Source organism: Coturnix japonica, chromosome 26 (genome assembly GCF_001577835.2).
Source record: "Coturnix japonica isolate 7356 chromosome 26, Coturnix japonica 2.1, whole genome shotgun sequence".
NCBI lineage: Eukaryota > Metazoa > Chordata > Aves > Galliformes > Phasianidae > Coturnix > Coturnix japonica.
The window spans coordinates 4840253-4856594 of record NC_029541.1 but is presented as its reverse complement, the minus strand read 5'-3'; the positions used below and the strand labels follow the sequence as shown (position 1 = coordinate 4856594).

The 16342-nt window shown below is 54.1% G+C and overlaps 2 protein-coding genes across 3 annotated transcripts; both read right to left on the bottom strand.

Annotated features, from left to right (window-relative positions):
• Window positions 1-2061: 2061 nt before the first annotated feature.
• On the bottom strand, window positions 2062-6507 carry OPTC (opticin). 2 transcript variants are annotated; one of them, XM_015885362.2, is made up of 7 exons: window positions 5599-6507; window positions 4678-4934; window positions 4111-4255; window positions 3083-3241; window positions 2783-2985; window positions 2543-2638; window positions 2062-2446 (listed from the first exon to the last, which is right to left on the bottom strand). In XM_015885362.2, the coding sequence occupies exons 2-7, from the start codon at window positions 4918-4920 to the stop codon at window positions 2276-2278; spliced, it is 1017 nt and encodes a 338-aa protein (XP_015740848.1). In that variant the 5' UTR covers window positions 4921-4934; window positions 5599-6507; the 3' UTR covers window positions 2062-2275. The 2 variants fall into 2 exon arrangements, with proteins under 2 accessions (XP_015740848.1, XP_015740849.1); XM_015885363.2 differs by lacking the exon at window positions 3083-3241.
• Window positions 6508-6638: 131 nt separating this feature from the next.
• On the bottom strand, window positions 6639-16113 carry PRELP (proline and arginine rich end leucine rich repeat protein). Its single transcript, XM_015885361.1, has 3 exons — window positions 15974-16113; window positions 9959-10919; window positions 6639-8653 (listed from the first exon to the last, which is right to left on the bottom strand). Exons 2-3 carry the CDS (start codon window positions 10902-10904, stop codon window positions 8475-8477), a joined length of 1125 nt encoding a protein of 374 aa, XP_015740847.1. The 5' UTR covers window positions 10905-10919; window positions 15974-16113; the 3' UTR covers window positions 6639-8474.
• Window positions 16114-16342: the final 229 nt, after the last annotated feature.

Sequence of the window (16342 nt, the reverse complement as noted above, 5' to 3'; positions counted from 1 at the left end):
TCCCTCTAAGCAGGGAAGCTCCTGTCCCCCTTCATTTCACCACCTCCAGTAGTGCAGCCTTCACCATTTTCCAGCTGCTTTGAAGCCCCACAGCTCCCACTGCTTCTCAGTGAAAGCTCCTGAGATCAGAGCAATGTTTTGCCTCCACACAGTTCCAGCTGACAGCTCCTAGTGGAGGGCCCTGCTCTCATTTCTCTTTCTCAGCTGCTCTGCTCCCTCCCCTGCAGCTGTTTGGCCCCACATGCTTGCAGCAGGTCTGGCAGCTGTTGGCCCTGAATTGCTGCACCCATGTCAGGTTAGCAGAAGCAGCACATGATTCTGAGCAGAGGTGCACAGAACTTTACATGCACATAACTGTGGTCTGTGTAGCCCTAAAAAGCCTCTGCCACAGAAATGGCTTTAGATACAGGTCCACATAGGTGGTTGTAAGTGTGGCTAATATATAAAGATATTAACAAAGATGATGGTAGATAGTCAAAGGTTATTAACAAAGAAAAACTCACCAATGCCGATCCCTTGACCAGAAAGCTGAGGCAGTCTCCACTGGGGAGCAAACTCCAAGAGATGCTGCCTCAGTCGTGGTCAGCCCTTAAATGAGGTCTTAGAGGAGGTGGAGTCGAGTTCCACCCCTTCCAAGAGCACAGCTCCATTACTCTCACCTGTGCTCCCGCAGCTGACCCAACACTTGCCTCAGCTGATTAATCAGAGGTTCAGGCTGTGATTTCCCATACAGTGGTACAAGCCATCAGCTGGGCAGAGCCACAGATGTCAGGGATGGACAGCAGCCAGGACTGCCAGCTGCTTGGGCACAACTTGGGGACACAGGCAGTGAGAATGAAGGATCTTGGGGACAAATGGCTGAGATCAACTGCTGCATTCAGAACCAGGGCAGGCTGTGTCCCCATGCCAGCCCCGGCAGGTTCCTCCAACCACTTTGAGGTACTTGTGGGGAGCTCATTCACCTGGTCCCCACTGAGGTCATAAGGGACTTCAGAAGGATGGGAAACAGCCACAGTGAATTTCTCCAAAATGCTGAAACATTCCCAAAAGGAATACAGACAGCAGAGATTCAGTTTGCAGTTGGGCGTTCAGGTCAGGCTACTCCAATACTCTGCCTTGCCATCTAGTGGGATGAACGTGAAGGAGCAGAGTTCGCTTTTGGGGAAAGCTGGGTGACTCCAGGATGGCACGACAACAGGGCTAATAAACCCTGGCATTTAGAGACTGGAAGGAAAGATGGGAGCAGAACCAGTTTCCTTTCACCAGTCACCAAGGGTCCTGGCTTTTGGATGGACATAGCCTGTGTCAGAGCAGCCCCTCTTTGGGCTTTGCATGGAAAAGTGCACGCAGGCACACCCTGTTTGTCACTGTGCCGTGCGAGCAAGGCGGGCTGGAGGCACCAGCGCCCAGCAGTGCTCACAGCGTGCCCATATATGAGAAGCTGAATCTTTTCTCAAGCTGCCTTAGTCTGCCTTCCCAGGCCTGGAGGATGTGGGCTGAGCTCAGTGATTTCAGTTCAGGATTTTGGATTCTCTGGGGGTGCATCATCTCTCACAGTACGTGTGTTTATTACATGTGTTTAAAAATATAGAGGATGAATACATTACACTTAAAGTATCTCACCACTGGGCAGCACTTTTCAGGTTTGAAAGGTTGGGGTGACGTAAGATATTTTAACTACATCCAAGTGACTCTTTGCTGCTGTGTGAGGGGACATTTGGCTTTAGGCATGGGGCATCAAAGCAGCCCCAAAGTGCAGGGAGCTGCTGCACACACCCTCCAGGCACAGATCACATTGGCTCTGTGTCCCAGCCAAAATCAGGACCTGGACACAACTAAGGGACAGCCTGTTGTACAGGTCAAAGCATCACCTCCCTGCAGCAGTGCAGCTCCTGGCCTGGAAACCCTTAAAGCAAACCGACCCACAAGGGTCTTCCCAACATCCCCAGGAGGGAGGGAACTGAGGAAGAATTGGGCAGGTCCCCATCCTTGCATCCAGCACAGGTCACAAAGAAGCTGTTGGGCTGGGTGAGAAACAAAAACAAAGAAAAAAACACCGAATGCATTTTTAAAGTCTTCATTTTATTACAACTGCCCACACCCGGTTCTGCTTGCCTCAGAACTGAGTTCACCCGTGTGCAGATGCTCAGCTCACCCTAAGGTTAAATATGTCTGCCTTAATCCCATGTTTTCCATGGAACAGTGGGACACGAGGGAGTACAGGTGGAATGTCAAGGGCTTGGGGATGCTCCCCATCAGGGGTTGATGCTGGGAATCAGAGGAAGCGCCCTGTGGGCAGGCGGGGCAGGCAAAAGTAGGCATTGGGGAAGAGGCTGAGGTTGATGGGGTTGCCATCGAGGCGAATGTCCTCCAGAGCCCTGCGGATGTGGCTCTGGTCTTGGCTATTGCAAAACGTGTCCTCATGCATGGTCTGGATGTTGTTGTTCTAGAAGGGGAGAGAGAGGTAAAAATGGGATTTGGCAGTGCAGGGGGTCTCAGGGGGCTCTGTAGATGAGGATTTGCTATGGAAAAGATGTCTCACTTGGAGGTGCAGAGACCGTAGGCTCTCGGGCAGGGGTGCAGGGATGTAGTCCAGCTGGTTATCGGACAGATGGAGAAACTGCAGCTGCTTGAGGTCCTGCAGGAAAAGATGAGAGGTGAAGCTCCTCACTCCCTGCCCCAGCACTTGTCCCATCACCCCTTGCCATGGGGTTAAAACCATCCAGATGGGTCTGTGGGTGCACGGCATGTCTCAGTGCACACCACCAGCTCCAGCACCTACCTGGAAAGCTTCGGGCCGGAGACCAGCACTGGAGATCCTGTTGAGACGGGCATCCAGCCTGATGATGCTGCGGGGCAGCTCGGGAAGTGCCGTCAGCCTGTTCTCAGGCAGGATGAGCTCCTGCAGGCTGGAGAGGTGACGGAAAGCATCCGCATCTGCCCAGGAGATGGAATTGCTTGTCAGGTCTATTCGCTTCAGTTTCTCTGACGAGAGAGGAGGGAGGGGGTGCTCAGGTCACACATCATCACCTGTCCCTGCAAAGCTTCCCTGGGGCCTGGCCCTTCCCTTGCCCCAACATACTCAGCCCCATAAAATCACCAGCCCGGATGGCGCTGATGCGGTTGAAGCGGGCGTACAGGTAGGTGGTGTCGGGCGGCAGTGGTGGGATGTGCTCCAGGTCGGTGTCATCACAGTACACGGAGGTTCTGATGCAGAGGCAGCGCAAGCAGCTGGGGAGGCCTGGGGCACAGAGAGGCAGCTCTGGGCACAGCACAGCATAGCATTGCACATCACAGCTTGACACAACACAGCATGGCATGGCGCAGCATGGCTTGACATGGCATAGCATGGCACGGCTTGGCTGCTTCGTCTCTCCTGAGCACCCCAACCAGCAGAGGAAGCATTAGCCAGAGGTGCTGCTAATAAATGAATCTGCTCAGGATCAGGTAGCTTCTATGGGAGGGGGGTAGATGTGAAGTTCCCAAGAACAGCAGAGTTGCACATAAAGCTCATTTGGACTTGTGTTGTTTGTTTGTTTTTTTCTCACAGAAGGAAATTTGACAAAAGAAAGCAAAAGCAAATAGTTTTGCACTGAGCAGAACACTTTACTGTGCAAGCAAGTTGGTCCCAGCAAGCTTGGCAGGGGCAGCAGGAGGGGCAACGCTGAGTACCCCCATGCAGGCTTCCTCTGCTCACCCCCAGGGACACCAGGCTCTGCATCCATTAATGGGAGAGTTCAAAGCAGAAGGCAACTATTTCCCTCTGCCTCCTCCTTAATTTGTCCCAGTCCAGAATGACAGAAAATGAATAAAGATATTTATCCCTCACTACAGGATTTTAATTGTCGCTAATCTAATTGCTACTCTGTCCAACTCTCACAATGCCTGTGCTCATTAAGATGTTGCTGGTGTTTGCTGGAGCTCGTTTCTCAGAAATGTCTCTCTGCAGCACTCCTGCCTGCTGTGTGATAAGGCAAACCCCAGCACCCCTCCTCTCCTTGCTGCGCGGGCAGAGCAAATAACTACTGCTGTCTGCTGTTGGAAAAGACTTTGCTCCTGGGCTGTACGGCTGCACTGGATGGAAATGAAACCCTGTTGGTCTGTGCTCACCCTGCACAGTGCCAGGTCCTGGTGGTGCTGGGTGGATGGGATTGGTGGTGGCCAGAGGCTGCAGCTTTGGTGCTGGAGCTGCTGTGCCCAGCTCTGGCAGAGCCTTGCGGTCCTTGGGCCGAGGAGCCAGAGTCCCGACCTCGATCTGCAAAACAGATGGGGCATGAGGGCTAATCAAGATCTCCCACTCCCTTCTGGGGCCCTAGACAGCTCTCATAAGAAAGCCAGACTCTCCTTCAACAGCTCTCCTGGCTCTTCAGAATCTCCTATTACCCAGAGGGATGAAGACACTTCCTCCTTGTCTTCCTCTGGTTCACCCTGCAGCAATACTAAGCCCAGGCAGGACACAAGGAAGCGGGAGAAGTATGGGATTGGGTAAAGCATTCCCAACAGCAAAAGAAGTGGAAGAGCCACCATGGCTTATAGGCTTTTACAAGGGGCTGAGTCTGTTCTCCAGCCATAGCCCACAAGAACCAGCTGTGGTCCATAGCTCCGAGCAGCCCCTGCCTCCTTCCCCAGGCTGCACCAGGATGAGCCCTTCCCTGCGTGCCCTCCTGTACCCCTCACCTTCGGAACCAGATCACCGTAGTCATAGAGCTCCTCATAGTTGTTCAGGTCCATGATGTCCCCATAGCTGTCCAGAGTCACATCATAGTTGTCCAGATCCAGGTTTTCATAGAGCACAAGGTCAGCTTTTGGCTTCTCCACCTTCTTCCTCTCTTTCTTGGCTGGGACAGCCCAGGTTGCTCCCAAACACAGGCTGGCGATGCCCACCCAGGCCAGAGTCTGCATCCTGTGCCCTAAAGCCATCTACCCTAAGACAGCTGCAAAGTGGTGAAAGCAAAGAGAAGGTAAGATGAGCACACTGACCCTGCTCTGCAGCCGTGCTAGGGACTGCAGCCTCTGTGGGGGATGAGCTTTTCTTTTCTTTTCAGCCCATTTCACGCCTGGCTGCACGGCTGTGCAGAAGAGGCCCCGAGCAGCCAGGCCGCCCCCGCTTTCCCAGCCCCAAGGAGGTGATAAGGGGCTCAGGGAACCCCATGCTGTAGCAACACTCACTCCCAGCATAGCAAGCAGAGCAGTCTTGTGACATTCAGCTCATCTGCCCCCATCACATTTCCCCTCTGCTCAGGCCCCCTGTGCAGTGCTGCTTCGGAAACTTGGAACAGTCTGGGGAGAGGGAGCAGGCACAGACCGGGGGGCGGCACCACTCTCACCACCAGAGTGGGGTGGGAGATGTTCCCCCTCCTCTGCTCCGCACACCCATGTGTGCAGTGGAGCTGCTGGTTCCCTGCCACCTGCAGTTCCTAGCCCTGCTGCATCCTCTGGATGCTAGAGACGTGTCCTATGGGGCTGGGACACCTCAGGATGGGCACCAGCCCCATTGGCTCCATCAGTACTGGGCAGTATAGTGCACATGCAGCCACCCACCACTGTGAAAACAGTCTTCTCTCTTGCACACAGATCGCAGCCCACACACTCACCCACCTGAGACGTCATGCCCATCTGCTACTTCTTGCTGGCAGGCAGGGACACCCTTGCAGTGGGGACCGTCCTTGTCCAAGCACCCACAGCCCCAGCACACACCACTCCTTCTCAATGCAGCCCCAGTCCCCTAGGCACGCTGTGGAGCAAAGGGCGGCCGCTAATCCTCATTAAGCCCCTCATTAGGCGGCTCAGCAGCCACAATGATGGAGGCGATGTGGCAGCTCGGGGGCACCACGGCTCAGCCCCCCTCGTTTCTGTGGTGCTGCGTTCCTCATCTGGAGAGGCACCCACCCCAAAGTGCGTGATTCACATGCCCATCACAAAGCACAGATTTTATTCTACAGCAGAAAAATAGGAGAGCTTGCTGCCTGCTCTGCACGGCTTGCGTACACATACCTGTGCATGCCCCACGCCAAAGCCCATGCGTTCCCATCCGCACCCACACCCACCCTCCCTCTCTGCTCATGATTCATGTGGGGAGAGCAGCAGTGAAAGGAGATACTGAATCTGCAGTGATAGGCAGGAAGATAAATTGCTACCCACACCCATTCTGCTCGTGTGAAAACAAGCATGCAGCCTGCACAGCCACAGTGTGGGGGTCCGGGTTTATCACAGTGGGTTGGAGATGCTTTCCCTATATGTCCCAAAGTCCACCTGTGCTGCCCAGAGGGGCAAACTCACCCTAAGGACATTTGTCCAGCTTTCCTGGGAGCACCAAAGTGAAGTGGGGCAACTCATCTCCAGTTTGGGACAACCCACCCCAATGCAGTGTGTGCAGCCATGCAGGGACGACAACAACACCCATCATCTGCATCCACAGCCCTGGAAGTTGCAGTCAACGTTGGGCGCTCCTAATTAGCAGGTCTGTTCATTAGGCCAGGCCCATGCTCCAGAAACCTGACCAGCACAGGTAGAAGAAAGCCCTGGGTGACCCCCAGACAAGCTCCAGCATTTTGGAGGGCTGCCCCCTGCTCCCAAATGAAGCTGCTTCCCATACAGCAAAGAAGATGCAGAGAAGCAGATCCAACCACAGCTCCAGGTCCCTTGTGAATCACTTTATTTTCACTGCTGCGGAGAGTAGGAGTGAAAATACCATTAAGTTGAAATCAGTTGAGAACTACATATGTCTCTAGATATATCTGTACAGTCTACCAGTATATATACACATTATATATAAATATACACAATAGGGTCTTCGGGTTTAAGGTTGAAACCTGTCAAACCCAACAAAGCCCATTGGAGGAAGATTTGGAGAGACTCGTGTTATTAAAGTAATCCCGAATATCCTGGTAGTTTGCTGGTCCTTCCTATCTCTGGTGCACGCAGGTCATCTGCAGGGAGCATCCCCACTCCTTCCTGGGGAGTGGGACACAGTGCCTGTCCATGCCCACCCCAGAGAAGGGTCACTCTGGGGGCTGAATACCAAGTCTTGTTTCTTTGGTTTATTCCATTACATTTGTTTTGATTGGATTTTTTTTCCTCCTCAAACCTAAATCTTGAGAATTAGGAAGGAAAAGGAAAAAAAAAGAAAAAAAGAAAAGGAAAGAAAAAAGAGAATAATCCCCTCTGAACCCAGACACCCTATATATGCAGGCACAGCTATCCAAGAGGGGTGTGATACATGTGGGAATGGGGAGAAGAGGGGATAAAAAACAGCTTTTCTGAAAGAGTAACGAGTAATTCGTAATCTTTCCCTTTGCCTCTCCTTAAAAAAAAAAAAAAAAAAAAAAAAGAAGAAAAGAAAGAAAAAAGGCAAAACCAAACGTGTGTTCGGTCCAAGAATGCGACAGAACGGAACGTGCAGGAGGTGGGCACAGGGGGTACGGGAGAGCAGGGCGGGGGTTGGCGCGGTCACCCAGGCAGCAGAACCCAAACGTTCTCCACGTCTGTGCCTCAGCTCGGGGGCGGCGGGATGCGGGAGGTGGGGGTTGAACTCGGGGTAGGGGTGCAGAGCACACGGAGTGTATTGCAACCCCGTCGGCAGCAGCAGGGGAAGGGCCACCCCCCGCCACCATCTCCTGCCCGACTGCCCTCAGACACGCTGCCCCGGGAGCAAGGCTACGGAGCAGCGGGAGGATGGCGTCCCGGCCCCGGGCCGTGGCTGCGGCCACGAGGTGTCGTTGCCGGCTCTGCCCGGCGGTTCCAGCCCGCTCCCCCCGCACCGAACCGGGCGGCGGCCGCGGGACCTCGGGGCAAAGTCCTGGGGTCGGGCTGGGACCCGGAGCAGCGCTGCGCCGCGGCTGGTTGGATGCGGGACCCGCTTGGACTGATGGGAGGCGGTGCGGGAACGGAGGGCTGAGCTTCCCAAAGCAGGGACTCAGCTCTGCTTGCTGCTGCCCCGAGCGCAGGGATGCACATGTCCCCTGACAGGCCAGCCTCGGGCTGCTGGCTTTGGTGGTTGTTTAGGTTTGGTGTTTGTGCAGATTACGGCTGCTCTGAGCTGAAATAGCTCCGTCACAGGGCTGTGTGATTGCTGTCCAGCAGCACCACTAGCTCCTGTGCCATCCCTTCCCCAAACACCCCCCTATCAGCTCCATCAGGAGATGCTTTGGATAGGGCCGAGCCCACCCTCTCAAAACTCTTCCAGGTCCAGGGGAGAGATGGAGCCAGCTCCAGTGCTGGCCAGCGGTCAAGCGGGGGCTGGGGGGGCATGGGCAGGCTAATGCTGGGACATGGGATAGATGCTGCAATGCTGCAGACATACCCGGGGACACAGAAGCCACTTCAGGGGAGGAAAGGGGGGGTAAGAGGGTGACATGAGGGGAACAGAGAGGTTAGGGGGTGAGCAAGGGAAGAGGGAAGAGGGTCCCAAGTGTCAAATACTGATGTAGTTTGAGTCTTCGTGCAAAGCCAAGTCCTATGAGATGCACGCAGGGCTAGAAAACCACGGACTGCAGGAGACGGAAGCACATCATCAGGTCCAAGGGAATGGGGGGCTTCAGGAGGTTCCCGTCCAGCCGCAGGTACCGGAGCCGGGGCACACTGTCCAAGTCAGAGGGGGAGAAATCCTGGATGGACATCAGTGAGGTGGGGCAGATCTGTGTCCCATTGATTTCTGCAGGGAAAGAAGGAGAAGAAGGACAAGGATTAGAGGTTATGAGGAGAAGGAAGGCAGAAGGGGATGCTAGAGACCCCCTTCTCCCCCCTCCCCCTCAATTCATTTGTCCCTATCTTCATAGCATCACCCCACAATGGGGTTGCTTTGCTACCAAAAGGAGAATCCCCAGCCCCTCTGAGGAGCCCAAGCACCCTGGCAAGAGGTTTTGTTCAGAAATGAAGCAGGTCACTCAGCCAAAGCAGAGTGAGGAATACAGAGAGCCAGTCTGGAGACAAAAGGGACCACCACATCCCACAGCACAGTCAGTGCTTGGCAGATAAAAAGTCAGCTTCTGATTTGCCCCTTCCTGATGATGCACCCAGCGCCCAGTTCATGATTTCACACCTCCTTGGCAGTACGCTGCTCTTCCATGTAAAGCCACACACTGTCACTGCCGATCAAACAAACAGCGTAGCATGTGGAAGTGTCAGTGTCACATCACCTGTTGGGACTAATGTCCTGCCCAGCAGCTGCTTCACAAATGAGTAATGCCCTGTGTGGGTCCTGCAGCCTCCAAACCCCCACCAGAGCCTGAAATATGAGAGCCCAGCTCACTTTCCCCAATGCAAAGAGAGGGTTCCTGGCAAGAATGCTGCATTCTTGCTCCCCTGCAGATAGCAAGGACAGCGGGTCGCTGGACCTCTAAAAGCAGAAACATCTGGCTTGACCAGGAATGCTTCTCTGTCTTCTTCTTTAAAGTGCTGGCTGTTTATACACTTCACAAGCCAGTACCATGAAGCTTTGCCTGGAGCAGTGTTAAACTGCCCTGTTTGGTTTGCCAAGACAACCTCCATCAAGGCCCTGTTCTTCTTGTTCCTTCCTCTGTGAGGCTCTGCTTGAGAGCTACTCTGGGTTATTTCTAATAATCTTGACTGTGTATTTGGCACCACTTCTTAAAATATGTGCACAGACACTCCTTTCTGAATAGCCCTATTTCTGAGCCCTGCTGGGGAAGTAACTGTTTCAATGACAGGTACCCCCTAAGAAGGTCTGCCTATGGCAACAAACAAGAAAAGCCTTGCAGCTCCAAGGGTTATTCAGCCCTGCTCCTCTGCTGCTACCCTCACCCATAGGTCATCCTTCAACTTGTGCAAACGCTCCTTCATTTGCCAACTGTAAAACCTGAGCTCATCTCACCACTGCATCCCCCCCTTTGAAAGGTTCACATACAGATGGGTGAAAAATGCCCTTTTGAACAAAATGCTTGCCATCTCTCAACCTATCTGCTTCCCAAATCTCTCCCAGCTAGCCAACGTGACTCACTTTCAATGGAGTTGTTGTTTAGGTAGAGGTGCTCCAGCTTGGAGCTGATGAAAGGGACATTGGTGAGCTTGTTGTGGGCTAGGTGCAACACCAGCAGGTTGGTGAGGTTGAAGGAGTTCTTGGGGAGCCCCTTGTCAGAGATCTGGTTGTAGTTGAGCCGAATGAATGCCAGGTTGGGAAACTCCTTGAAGTAGTCACTGGGGATGTCCTCAATGTTGTTCCTGTCCAGGAAGAGTTGGTGGATGGCACTGGGCACCCCAGGTGGCATTTTCCTCAGAATGTTGTGGGCAAGGTTGAGTTGCATGAGGTTCTTGAGTCCTTTGAAGGTGTTTTTGTTGAAGACTCCATCACTGAGCTTGTTGTGGTGCAGATCCAAGAGGACCAGGTTCTCCAGCTTATTGAAGACCCCGGCAGGGATCTTGGAAATCTGATTCCTGCTCAGGCGCAGCTGCTCCAGGTTGGGTGGCAGGAAAGCAGGCACCTCCTTCAGCTGGTTCTTCTCCATGTAGAGGAAGATGAGGTTTTCCAGCTTCTCCAGGACCCTCCTGTCCACTTTCCGGATGCGATTGTTGTCAAGGTTGACCCATTTCAGCCCCGTGGCATTCCTGAAGGACTCCTCCGGGAGGTCATCAATGAAGTTGTTCTGGAGGTAGAGGTAGTGGATGCGGGATGGGATGATGGGAACCTTCCGTAGGTTGCGGCTGTCACAGTAGAGAGCAGAGGGGAAGTCCGGGGGACAGTAGCATTCTCGGGGGCAGTCGGGGAAGATGGAGGGTGGGCCAGGTGGCAGAGGTGGGGGAAGCTCAGTGGGCTCCACAGGTTCAACAGGCTCGATGGGCTCAGGAGGTGGGCGGGTGGGCTTCCGTGGAGGCTTCCTCCGCTGCCCGCTCACCTCCGAGATCAGCACAAGAACAAGTGGGAGAAGCAAGCTAAAGGCCAACTTCATGGTCCAGATGTTTGCCTGAGCAAGACAACAAGGAGAGGTGGATTAGGAAGAATCACAGAATCATAGAATGGCCTGGGTAAAAAAGTTCCAGGTGCGGGCTGGGAGCCTCACTGCACCCCTCTTCCAGAAGAATGGATCGCCCTTTCAGAGGCCTTGATGGATTAGGGTTAATTTTGCTCTTGAGCCAAAAAATCAATGATTCAGCAACAAACTGGCTGAGCAACAGCATCAGGAGGCCCACAGCAGCTAACATAGCAATGAAGATGGATAGTGTTGGGCTTCAGGGACCAGGATTTAATGCAGGACGGCCCATTTCCAAGGCTATGTGATAAAAAAAAGGACATTTGCAAGATTACACACGGGCAATACTGAAGGTATTCTGCCATATGCTTCCCTATGGTGCCCAAATAACTGATCCATCACCTCCAGCCCCACTGCAGGGTGCTAGGCTGGGCTGGTAATTTAGGGGAGTGCAGTAGCAGTGGTCTCCGATTGTCCCTAGCCCTTGGGAGCCCCTCCTGGACACCAGCCCAACAGCTCACATCCCCCACTTTTCCCTCTCAACCACATCCTGATTTCTGTGGTCATTACTAAGCCCACAGAGCCTTTCTGTCCCATCCTTGCTGCCTGGAACAGCAGCAGCAACCTTCCTTGCAAGATTTTTGCTGGGTGCTTTCCAGCTGACAGCTTGGAGGATGCAGGAATCCAGCTCTTTGCAGATGAGCTCCTGGTGCAGAAGGTGCTTTGGATGCTCCCCAGGCCAGCTGGAGCAGACCAGGTTCTGTACTTTCTGTGCAGTCAGAAGACACCTGGGAGTGTTTGTCAGGTTTCTACCAGTGGCATTAGGCACTCCAGTGAGAATGGAGCCTGTGTGGATGAACAGCAAAGCAGACGGAGGAGCTGGGCAGAGCTGGGATGGGAAGGGGAACCAAGCAGGGGGAGACAGGAAGGAGGGTGTGGAGGAAGATGAGACAGTGAGGAGAATGGATCTCCCAAACGAACAGAGCAGATGCCATGAGAGACATCACAGCTGGGATGGCAGCATGGAGCAGGAGGCTTTGGTAATGCTGGAGCTCAAATCAGGCTGCCTCAACTGAAAGCAGCACCCACCACCAAACCTCCCCTCCCCTGTTGCCTTTTCCTGGCATGGAAATGCCTGCCTGGGTCCCCTCTGGCTTAACATCCCCCTTTCTATTCCAACTTTGGTGGGTGCTGCTTTCAGCCCCTGGAGCTGTGCCAGCCCTACTCCCTTTGAAGCAATCCCATGCATTCCTGGGGCTCACAGTAATTGACATTCTCCTTGAAAAAACCCTGTTCCCACCCCCCGCCCTCCCCCAGCCTGTGTTACTTTCCTTTTTGTCTCACTCTGCTCCCATCTGGCTCTGTTTAACCCTATAAGGCTCCCATGCCTGCTGTTTTCAATCAGAGCTCTGGCATCTTGCTGGGGGGAAGGGAGGAACAGAGAAAGAGCAACACTGCCAGATATTCAGCTCAGCAGTACTGCAGTCAGTCCCTTTTGGGGATGTACGTGCATGCTTCTGTGTTGTCGAGGACAGATTCGACAGCAGGCCATGGAGTACAGACAAATTCTCAATACAGAGGCCCCTCCCTGGCCCCACAGCATCCCGCTCCTCTCCCAGCCACGTTCCCCTTTGCATGCCCTCTCCCCCCACTTTATCCCAAACTTTTCCACAGGCTTTTGCATCAGCTCCAAAACTCAGTTCTGGATTTTCACACCCACAAAGCCTGGAGGAGCTGGGGGGGATCTGATGCCTGCTTTTGGCTGGTGATGGAAGGAGGAGGTGGCTGGGATGCAGCACACGCTGTGGTGCAGCCATTCAGCTCCTCCCTGTGACAGGGCATGGCTCTGTTTGGGGCAATATCACCATGAGGGGCAAGGATGGGGTTGCACCATCAGGCCTGGGAGCTGGGACTGAAGCCAGTCTGCTCACCACTTCCATCCCATGCACAAAAAGTAGCACTCACTCTCCTGCAATTTGCAGACAGCAGCTCACGGCCTGTGGCACCCATGTCCAGAAAAACATTAGCAACCAGGCTTTTTGCAACAAGCCCAAGGCTGCCACGAGATGTACAGTTGCCTCCAGCACTAGGGAAGATTCAAAGCTGTCTCTCCTAGGGGGTACCCTAACCCGGGTACCCCCTAGGAATCCCTGCAGTTGAAATAGAGTTAAACCATGAAGCAATGAATGCCTTCAGGAAACCAACTGCTCATTGCAGAGGAAAGCCCCATTTCATGTACAGTTTTAACAGTCTGAGCACCTCTTGAGCAGTGTTGAGTGTCTTGGCTTAGGTGCAAGACCAGCATCTCCTACAAGACCCTGGTTGGGGTTACAACAAAGCCTCCAACAAATGGCAGCCCAGAGCTTTTCCCAAGAATAGACAGCTGCACATTCAGTCGTCCCATTACAACCAACAAAAATTCAGTGCAACAGCCAGAAATTCCATCCCCAGTCAACACTGCTGTTTGCTTCCAAATAGTTTACCTTTAGTGCATCTCACCAGCCCAGTGCTCCCAAGCAGTGCTTGCTAGTAGCACAGCAGCTGGTGCAGGAATCACAGCCCCTGGGAGAGGAGGGAGCTTTGAAAAGGTCGTTGGAGGATTTTTGGCAGGCAGAAGTCACATCACTTTCTCTCGGGTGCCTCCTGTCCTCCCAGCTGCCTCCTGGAGCAGCTGGGTACACAGGGAGCAGCAGCAAGCTCTGGACAGATGTTTCTGGGACCCCTCCTCCTGTGAGGGGCCAGGAGGAATGAAGGGAGCCTTTGTCTTTAGGGAGGTGAGGACGAAGACTTGATTGCTGCACCAGGGACTCCTTCCAGTCCATTGCCCATAGCCCCATTCCCTTCGCAGTTTTCTCACTGCTGCCTCCATCTCCCATTTCATCTCCACTCCCCAGGCTGGAAAATACCCCCGGTTTCCCTGGGAGCCTGCACTCTACAGCAGCACAAGAAATGTGGCTTAAAAATAGCCAAAAGGAGCCAGTAAACCTCCCCTATTGGTCTTCCTCCACCTCCAGTCTCTGTAACAGTCCATTAGCTCGCCGCAAGGCTCTGGGTCTGATCAGCTTTAACCAGAACAGGGGGTTCTTTATCCAGCAGTGCCGCAGTGCTGGGAATGCTGGAAAACCACAAGACACAGCGCCAGGCTGTCCTCTGAGGGGAGGCAGACATGCTGCCACCCGCACGTTCCCGTGGTGCCTGGGGAGCAGAGCAGAGCATTGATACGACAACCGCCCTGCTTGCCCTTTCCCAGCAATGTCCCAGCCAAAAGACAAGCTGTGTGCTGCTGGTCCATCTGGGGTCAGTGCTGCATTTCTTCTCATGTGACCATGCAGGACATGGGTGTCCCAGGGGACCCACTGCAGTCTGGCTGGAGAGCAGCTCAAACATGAACATGGGCTCACAAGCAATGCCTGTGGGCTCAACTTGAGAACTGCGCAACGTGGGGATGGCAATGCCCAGCCTGTGTGCTCCCACATGCCAGGAGTGTTCCCCCCACTGTGTCACAGTCACCAGACTCATTGCAAAAAGCTCGTTGTGTTCGCCACTACCTCTTTCCCCCGGGGTGGTCTGTGGTACGGCAGAGAGGGCAGTGAGCACCGCTGCTGCCTCCTCCATCTCAGCAATTCCTCCTCCTTCCTCCTCCTCCTCCCCTCACACTGCCTGCCCTGGGGCTGCTCCTGGCTCAGCCCACACACCTCCATGCTGCAACCACCGAAGCAAACCCCCATGCACACCCCACTCCCCCCCAGCAGATGCATCATGCCAGCTCAACTTTTACAAAAGGTTGAGAAACACTCTGATGCTTTGTCATCTCCTTCCACCTCATTCCTTCCTCTCAGACTCTTCCCAAGGCAGAGCAGACCTCCCACAGCCGTACTTTCCTCCCTCCTACTGGGAGCATCCCATCCATTGCCCTGCAACACAAAGGGGCACCCAGGAATCGGCACACTCCCAGGCTATGGGATGCTGCAGCCCAGCACCACATAAGGCAGCCCTCAGCTCCTAGGAAAGTTTCCAAGCCCTCACATGCTGCGTGCTTTGCATTCGGCTGCCAAGAGGATGAATTTCTGTTTTTCATCCTCTTATTTATTTCTTTTCCTAAAAGCATCCAGCTCTCAAAAAGACAAAGAAGGCAGGTTTGGTGTAAAAGTGAATCTCCTCTGCACACCAAAAACTTTGTTCCAGGATTTAAGTGAGCATCCTTGCCCTGTTGCTTCCTCCCTTTGCCTGCTGAAGCAGGCACAAAGAGCCGGCTGTGAGCCAAGCTGCTCCATCTAATGGGGTGGCTAAGTGTGCCCTGGGAGTGAGCTGTGTGTACCAGGCATAACTTTGCCTGTAGGGTAGGAAAGCTCTACCACCGTGCACAAAAGGGTGCTGAAAACTGCTCCTGAGGCACCCAGATGTTGTTTGGCTGCCCCATCACACTTCTCTCCCAACCACCTCCTGCAGGAGCAGCACCCTGCAGCAGCCACCTCCACCCCCACCCCATTCCCTGCAAACCCAGAAACTCAGTGACCTGGTGCCCACAGCGTGATTGATGTTCCCTGGGAGAAATCCCAACTCCAGAGGTGTGTGCTCTCCTCTCAGCCTCCCACCTTCCTTGCGCACCTTCCGGACTGCTTTCCTAGGCAGGGGATTGCTCTGGGCACAGCTTGGGCTGAGCAGCTCCCTGTTCACCCCCAGCACTTCTACCCAGCTGGGGATCTGAACCTGAGTGTGGTTGGGAGCCACCACAGAAAGCACCTGGCCGCAGGCACAACGCTGTCACACACGGGACTTAGTTCTGTTTTCAGCCCCCTCCACCCCCAACCTGCACCACACTGAGTAAAACTCTTGCAAAAACAGAGCAAAGTGAAGGGAAAAGAGACTCCAGATGCTGAAGGGGGAAAAAAAAGAAAGAGAGAGAGAGGAAGAAGGAACAGCGAATGCTGCTGTGCATGTAAGAGACGCTGGAGAGGGCAGGAGCATCGTGGACCACTGCAGCGTCCAGGCTGGGACATCAGGCAAGGCGAGGTGAGCCTCGGGGGAAGCGCCTGCCCACCGCTTACCTGCGTGCACCTCTCCCTCCTCCTGCCTCTTATTAATCCCCAATGCAGTTTCCCTCTGGCCGCCTCCCTCCTCCTCCTCCTCCTCCTCCTCTCCACGAGCGAGTGCCGGCTGAGCGCGCGGCGCTGCGCGGGGGTTTTGTTCCTGGGAACCGCGGGCGCGGGGTGGGTGGGAGCGCGGGAGGCGGAGGGCTGGGATGGAGGCACGATGACAACAATAACGTCTTTATCTGGCAGCCAAGAGCTGCGGGCTCCGCACACATGGCCGGCCTGCCGGAGGGCTGGCGTTTAATAACAATTCCTTCTGCTGCGGAGGCTGCTCAGAGACCGTGTTTAAAAACAAAGCTAATTAATAATTTCAATAAGCCCTTC

What these genes read in the sequence shown, in the direction of transcription:
- OPTC (XM_015885362.2), bottom strand. Translation starts at nt 4,920, where the DNA reads ATGGCTTTAGGGCACAGGATGCAGACTCTGGCCTGGGTGGGCATCGCC. An exon ending in ACGGTGATCTGGTTCCGAAG is followed by an intron (nt 4,256 to 4,677) that starts GTGAGGGGTACA and finishes TCTGTTTTGCAG; the next exon opens with ATCGAGGTCGGGACTCTGGC. An exon ending in TCCGGCCCGAAGCTTTCCAG is followed by an intron (nt 2,639 to 2,782) that starts GTAGGTGCTGGA and finishes CTTTTCCTGCAG; the next exon opens with GACCTCAAGCAGCTGCAGTT.
- PRELP (XM_015885361.1), bottom strand. Translation starts at nt 10,904, where the DNA reads ATGAAGTTGGCCTTTAGCTTGCTTCTCCCACTTGTTCTTGTGCTGATC. An exon ending in AAACAACAACTCCATTGAAA is followed by an intron (nt 8,654 to 9,958) that starts GTGAGTCACGTT and finishes CTTTCCCTGCAG; the next exon opens with AAATCAATGGGACACAGATC.